General features: G+C 42.5%; 1 protein-coding gene across 10 annotated transcripts in view; it reads left to right on the top strand.

Moving 5' to 3' along the window:
• ARHGEF28 (Rho guanine nucleotide exchange factor 28) overlaps window positions 1–7,765 on the top strand; it is a 235,204-nt gene that overhangs the window by 180,371 nt on the left and 47,068 nt on the right. For all 10 annotated transcript variants that reach the window (XM_081826744.1, XM_081826748.1, XM_081826746.1 and 7 more), the window contains 3 exons: window positions 970–1,046; window positions 6,124–6,302; window positions 7,342–7,433. In XM_081826744.1, the coding sequence (XP_081682870.1) occupies window positions 970–1,046; window positions 6,124–6,302; window positions 7,342–7,433 (348 nt within the window). The remainder of the gene's footprint in view (window positions 1–969; window positions 1,047–6,123; window positions 6,303–7,341; window positions 7,434–7,765) is intronic.

Genomic DNA, 7,765 nt, shown 5'->3' with positions numbered 1-7,765 from the left:
AAAAAAAAGAATCGCCTTGGGAGCTTTAAAAAAATTACCGATGTTCAAGTCTTCTCCCAGAGATTCTGATTTTATTGGTCTGGGGATGAACACAAAGCATAGGGATGCTTAAAGGCCCCCATGTGGGTCTGCTGTGCAGCCAGGGTTCAGAACCACCAGTCTGCTCTCCCTGTTTTTAATGTATCTTAATAACTTCCTCAGATAAGTGAGAGGAAGAGGTTGTTTTAGTTACTCCAAGGTAACTAGTTACTCCAAGGTAGCTCAGAGGTAACCCTTGGGAGGATTATCAAGTTTTCATGGTTTTTGCAGCTAATGACTGAAATGGGATTTGTTGATCAGCAATGTTGCAATTAAACATGAACCGCAGTTAGAACATTAACCAAGCTAAATTATTAACCAGTCTGTAGACCCCAGTGCTACAAGTCCTCTGCTCTTGGTCCATTTCATCACATCAGCAGTTTGCTAACTCTGTTAGAATGTTTAGTCGGCTAGTAGAGATGGGTTCCTGTGAACAATTTGGGGGCAACGTATAGGATCGCAAACTCTGCTCAGGTCTAGATGGAATGATTCAACAGATTTGTGTACATAATTCAAGGCAGAAGCTGCCCTCTAACAGTTATGATTAAGGTTCTTTTTCTAAAGGTAAGCATTTGCTCCATTCTATTAGAACCTTTGTTTGTTGGATATTTCTTTTCCATTTTGAAAGCTCCAGTATTAAATGTTGCTGGAGATTTAGTGATACCTAGAGTAACACAAACATGCATGCTTAAACACAGCTAATCTGTCTGTAGAGTTTCTCTTTGGCTATCATAAATACAGGCATTTTTATAAAAGTTCCATAATTAGACTAAATCTTAGTCTTATTTTTAATAAATTGATTTAAGTTTCCACCATAAAATCAGAATATTTGATAAAGGCATTTGAACTGTGGTTTCCTTCGTTAATACTAGTAATATCTTTTCTTTGAAGATATCCTGGCTCTACTTCTAACTGATGTGCTGCTCTTTTTACAAGAAAAAGACCAGAAATACATCTTTGCTGCTGTTGTAAGTATACGGCCATGTGATGCATATTTTAAATAGTTGAGTCCCACATATCTTTGAAAAATGCCTGAAAGTCCTTGTGAAATTAAGTAGCCATTGGCAAGAGTATACCCCTTATATTTCCATTAGTATTGGTGATTGCAGTGTTCAGTAAGAAGCATCTCATTTGGTTTAAAAAGCGTGCAAAGTGTTGATTTATAGCCAGGAGTGGTTGTTAATTGCTAATTTAATTGTCAATTGTTAATGTAAAGATACTGAAGTACCTTGGCACTGGTTGGTGGACAGGCACTTGCCTAAGTCCCTCAAGTGACTTGCTGTCCTCTGGCCATCTTGGTATATCTTCCAGATCTCTCCCACCCCCTTCCTGACCATGCCTTCCCAGCCACTCAAATGTTTAATGCTGGGAACAGTGGGTCTCTTCCAGGATCTTGTTCTGTTTCCATTGGTCCTTCCCTGCTGTACCTGTAGCTAGCCCCATTCATAACTATCATGATATTCCTTCTGCCAAACAAGAGAACATCACTGTGGTGATGTTGTTCCTTGTTCCTCTCCTAAAGTTTAAAGGAGATTTTGTTTCTACTACAATGACTACTAATTACTAAGATTATTCATATAAAATTTATCTTTATAGCATGTTACATTAATCTCATGGCTGGCATAGAGTTAGACTAGAAGTAAAACCAGTGTTTTATAACATTTTTTACCCAGCATCTTGTGGTCCAAAATGTCTCACTTAAAGAAGGAAGATGTCATCAGTTAACTTCGTCAGCCTCATGGAGCATTAGGCCCTGTTAAAGGAAAGAATCCAAGATGCAGTACCAATGTGGGCATTATAATGGTGGCTCTCTAAAATGGTTCTTACTTATCATCCATTGGCAGAGAGGACATTTGGGAACCACTAGTAGATGTTATCAATTCCAACTGGTTTTAGCACCTTCAGAACTTAATGAAGTTTCTGTTACGCGAATTCAGAGAAAACGCAGAAGCCTGCCTGCCCATGGGTGGATTTGGGGGAGGGAGAGTCGGTGGAGTGCCTCACCTGCCCACCTGTGCTTGTCAGGTTGGCCCAGTAGGCTTCTTCATCTTGTTAAGCACGTTGGTTTCATCAGCACACCGATGCCGGGTTGTATAAAGGTCAGAGATTGCTTCACAAAGCTACTCCAGAGGATAGCAAGAGGCCTTAGACAAGTCCCCGTGGCTCTGATACATTTGAATTGTATATATTGCAGATTTCATGACAAGCCACTGATTTGTCAAGCAGTCTCTCTGTGCTATTATCTGAGATGCTGTGAATAGAGAGAAAGTAAGTAGGAAGGTGGAACCATTTTGTTTGTCCTGTGGGAGGTGAGGACCATGCTAGAAGAGAAAACAAATTCACACCACACCTTTATAGAAACAAAAGTTTGGTCAAAACCAGAGAGCTGAAAGAGAAACCAGTTGTGCCTTCTTGGGTGTTAATACAGGCCAAGATGACCTGCTGATGGGTCAAAGATTAGACACAGCATAAAGACAACTATCTTATTTTCTAGGACAACATAGCATATGGATTGAGATGAAAGTGTGATGCTCACTTTATAGTTACTACTTGAAATATGGATCTGTCCCTCCTATGTGACTTCTTCCAGAGTTATCTGTGCCTGACTTAGACTACGCTTGCCATTAAGTGGGATGTTAGGAGTGCAGTCCACCAAATGCCAGAACGAAGGCAGCCGCAGCTTTGTTCCTCTCGGGCGAAGGGGTTTGGCTCTGGACAACAGTAAGATGGTGCTGATACTGTTTCATGGAGTTGCTAGCCTGATACACAGCAGCTTTCATAAAAGCCAGCCAAGCCCTTCTCCATGTCAGGGAGCAAAATAGAAAGCATTATCCTTAAGGACTCAAGGGCACTGTACTGTTCAAGCATATGCTCTTGAGGTGCATCGTAGACATTTAGTTAGCATAGCCCTCCAGTCATAAATATCTTATTTATGCTATATTGAGGGAATTGCTATATTAGCTCGAGGGAATTGCTTGAGGGAATTGCTGTATTAACTAGGGTTATACAAATGTCTGGATTTCCTGGTTCTCACCTTGGCATTGGAGAAAGGTAGCTTGATGCTAATACCCACAGGTAAGTTTCTCTGCTCTTCGTGCTGTTAGAAAAACCTCTTTAGGAAATGCTTAACTTGCAACATGTTACAAAAGACATGATGAATTTGGACATGGCCAGAAGATGAGCAGCAGAAAAATGGAGTCCCTACAAGAGAATTTTGCTTTTAAAGAGGACTTAGCTGGAAATGGGAGTAGGACCCAAATCTATGAAATGAATAGGAAAAAAATAGATAAATTCATTAAATCCTGGATTACTGAGTCTAGAAGGATCTCTTAAATATTAGAGAAGGTAATTTCAAAATGAACAATAAAAAAGACAAGGGAACATGGAGATGTGCAAGTTCACGTTCAAGACAGGAAGCGGTCACAGCGGGACTTTGAATGGCATTACTAGAAGAGTCCGCCACTCCACGGAATCCCAAATGGAGATGGGGTTAATGTACAACAAGGCTAAATGTAACAGCTCCTTTTCCTCTTCCCCCGGGGGCAGAAGCTGTCAGCCTGCCTCAAGGGTTTGGCAGGAAACATAGGAGGGAACTGGGAGTGTGCTTGGGATCCAGGATCCCATAGCGAGTGCTAGAGACTATAGTGACCTGGTGAGAACATGGCCTGTCTCCCGGAGGGCAGGGATTACTCAGTGACAGCCCGTGTGTTCACATGAGTACATGGGCCCAGGATTGCCAGTCTGCTTTTTCCAGGGTCCCCTACAACTACTGGTTTGTTGTTGTTGTTGTTGTTAAGGGGAAATCCCCCAGTTTTTAAATGTTGGTGACTATTAAAAAAAAATCTGTTTTTAAAATACTGTGGCACAAACAAACACCCCTGCTGGGTTAGGCTTTGGTTAGGCCTTGGCATGACCAATTTTTAACATCTGTTTCTAAGGTAGACCCGTTACTTCCATTCCTAGAAATTTAATTTGAACTCTTGATCATCTGGGTTAGGCCTTGGCATGACCAATTTTTAACATCTGTTTCTAAGGTAGACCCGTTACCTCCATTCCTAGAAGTTTAATTTGAACTCTTGATCATCTCTAGTGTTCTTGTGTGATTAATATGAATAATGATGGACATGCCCCTGTTGTCTCCTCATCTGATGGTGATTTAATTAATGCTACTTTCTACCTGCTTACCTCTTTTTCAGTTAAAAAATACCTGATCTTACCACCTCCCCTCCTTCTGCAGCACTAGCCAACTGGTTCAGATAATTTCATCCTTGCTAATGTCTGAAGCAATTTAAACCTACTCTGCCTTTTCTATACAGAGGCCGTTTACCTTGTAAGCTGCGGAGCCTAACTCTTGCATTGAAAGAAGGAAAGCAAATGAAGTCTTGGATAGTATATCCATGACTGAATAGTGCTCAGGGGCTCGCCCTAATTAGAGAGGGCAGTCTTCAAAAACTTGTTGTCGTTTTCTGGTTTTTGTTTTTTGCTGCTCGGAGAAGAATGGGCTGAAGAGGTATTCTAGGTACATCCCTGCACACAACTTTAGATGTGGCATAGCTGTGTCATTCTGGGCAAGCAGACATATTAGCACTAAGGAGTCAGCCATGCGGGATGTCGTGACATGTTCTGGGTCCAGGGATCACTCAGTCCAAGAAGGAGAAGCCAAACCATGCACTGCTGCTGACTCTAAACAGTGGTGAAAGCCACAGACCAAAGAAAATTCTTCATACTTAGCCCCCCAAACTGTTTATCTCCTGCAGGCCTTCTTTTGGTTATTATTTAAACTATGGCTCCCAACCCAAATTAGTAGTATTCTCTTACTCATCATTGAATCCCCAGTGCTTAGAATGGGACCTTGAAAGATGGCAGTAAATGTACGTAGAAGAGGTGATTTAGTCAGGGCTTGCATGCCGGATGTTAGCTTTTCTTCCTGTTCTGCTCTGATGGAATTACACTAAATCCGTTTCTACAGACATTTATTGAAAGCCTACTCTATGCAAAGCAATGTGCTAGGCGTACACAGATGAATCAGAGCCCTTCCTGCCTACCAGAGGCTCATGTGGCTAGTGGGAAGAAGAGGCGTTCACAGGTGGAACCACAGAAGTTCAGTTGCTGTGCTCTGTCCTACGGTAGCAGAAGACGCTGGTTATGCTCAGGGAAGCTGAGGTCATGCCCCCTCCTCTCTGTCATTTTCACAGTCTGCCCTAAATCCTGCTAAATCCGATGGTCTCTTAGATCTCACACCCCTCTCAGTCTCCTTGTGATGTTTGAGATGCTATGTTCTATCCCATGCCCTTCTAGAAAAGCCCCCAAGCCCCGGACTATGGCATTTTGATATTCTTACTGCTCTGATTGTTCTTTTTATTTTATTTATTTATTTATTTATTTATTTTTTTTTTTTAAAGATTTTATTTATTTGACAGAGAGAGACACAGCGAGAGAGGGAACACAAGCAGGGAGAGTGGGAGAGGGAGAAGCAGGCTTCCCGCCGAGCAGGGAGCCCGATGCGGGGCTCCATCCCAGGACCCTGGGGTCATGACCTGAGCAGACACTTAACGACTGAGCCACCCAGGCGCCCCCTGATTGTTCTTTTTAAAAGTTGTCCTTTTAAGCCACTCATTCTTTTTTTTTTTTTTTTAAGATTTTATTTATTTATTTGAGAGAGAGAATGAGATAGAGAGAGCATGAGAGGGGGGAGGGTCAGAGGAGAAGCAGACTCTCTGCTGAGCAGGGAGCCTGATGCGGGACTCGATCCCGGGACTCCAGGATCATGACCTGAGCCGAAGGCAGTCGCTTAACCAACTGAGCCACCCAGGCGCCCTTAAGCCACTCATTCTTAAGGACAAACATTCTCCTGTATCCTTTTTCTCCATCCTCTCTTCACCATGCCCTTTCCATTGGAGATCTTACCAACTTTCAGAGTGCTTTTGAAAGGTTGAAGTGAAATGATTTGCCTAATACTCTTGTTTTCCTTAGCCAGTGTGTTTGGTGAGACCTTTGGTTTTGGTAGGATGCTGTTTTACCTGCACATCTTCCTATTTTATGTAGGATCAGAAGCCATCGGTTATTTCTCTTCAGAAGCTTATTGCTAGAGAAGTTGCTAATGAGGAAAGAGGCATGTTTCTGATCAGTGCTTCATCTGCTGGTCCTGAGATGTATGAAATTCATACCAACTCCAAGGAGGAACGAAATAACTGGATGAGACGAATCCAACAGGCAGTAGAAAGGTAACATTTCCTTCTGTCCACACTCTAGGGAATGCACTTGTTCAATTGGGAGAGTATTCTAACCATGTTTCCTCTGCATGAACACTTTGCTTCAGCCAGAAGGGTCTGCTCCCCGCCCCCTGCACCCGCCTCTGATAGCCTCTCACCTGCAGCTTTGTTCTCTGCACCTCCCTGCATGCAAAGCCCTACCTCCCCTCTACTTGTGTGACTCCTGCTCATCTTTGGTGCAGCTCCTGGCTTCCCTCCTTCGTGAAGACCTCTTCAGTTCCAGTGGTCTCTTCCTTACCTGAAATTCTTTATCATCTGCTCTCTAAAGCATTGACTCAGTGCTTGTCATAAACCACCTTGTAGCTATCACCTTTTCTGTGTATATATGTTTATTAGACTGGAAGCTCCTTGAGGGCAGGGGCTTTGCCTTTTGTTTCTCTTTGTGGTTAATTCTGAAGAATCATTCAATAAACATTTTTTTGATTGGAGGATCTAAGTGTTCTAAGTCAATTTACTTCTCATTACTTGTGGTTTTATAAGTTTTTATAAATGAGACGGGATGAGGGTGATCATTCTTCATGGTAATTTGATTAGATCGATCTTGAATGATGTTTTATAAAATTCTTCCACCTCTACTGCACCACACCCAACCTGGCACCCTACCCTCTGATCCCTCCAACTACCTCTCCTCTGTCCCATTAAGAAGTACCCACATGTAGTAGAAAGCAAAACTTAGTATTTTAGTTGGACCTAATGCTAGTGTTGAGTGTCAGGTGTGGGGGTGTACATGAGTATATGTTTGTGTGTATGTGTTTGTCGTAATTTTTGAGTCTGCCTGTACTTCTGACTTTGAGAGCTATGTCATATTGTGCAAGGTCCTTTGTACACTCAGGAAAACCAGATACCTTGGCTAGAGGGCATGAACAATTCTCTTTATGCTGAATTTTTCTTCTATGAATAATGCTGCCGCCAAGTCCCCGTGTCTTTCTAATGAACCTAAAGATACTTGGATTTGGTTTCAGTTGTCTGTCTTGACTATTGTCTCTTAAAGTTGCCCAGAAGAAGAAGGGGGAAGGACAAGCGAATCTGATGAAGAGAGGCGGAAAGCTGAAGCAAGAGTGGCCAAAATTCAGCAATGTCAAGGTACCATGCAGACATCTCTGATCCCCTGGCTGTGCTGTTCTCCTTGGATGCTGGGAAAGCCCATGTGTCATGAGTGGGAGGTTGTGGTTAAATGGTTCATCTACTTCTATATGCCTGAGGCCCATTCACCACTCTTCAGAACAAGAAGTATTGGCACTAGGAGTGTTCAAATAAGATGACTGTCCCCCCGCCCCCACCTTCCTCCTTAGTGATTTAAAATACATAACAAATTTTCAAAAAAAAAATAGGGGCGCATAATATATACGAAACAAGAGCTGTGGGCAGTGTGGTGCAGCTGTGCATTGGGGTCATTGTCCAGTGGTGTCATTTTA

This window comes from Leptonychotes weddellii, chromosome 7 (genome assembly GCF_054177405.1).
Source record: "Leptonychotes weddellii isolate Sample4059 chromosome 7, ASM5417740v2, whole genome shotgun sequence".
In the NCBI taxonomy this organism is placed as follows: Eukaryota; Metazoa; Chordata; class Mammalia; order Carnivora; family Phocidae; genus Leptonychotes; species Leptonychotes weddellii.
Note: the sequence above shows the minus strand (reverse complement) of the source record. Positions and strands in the feature narration are given on the sequence as shown.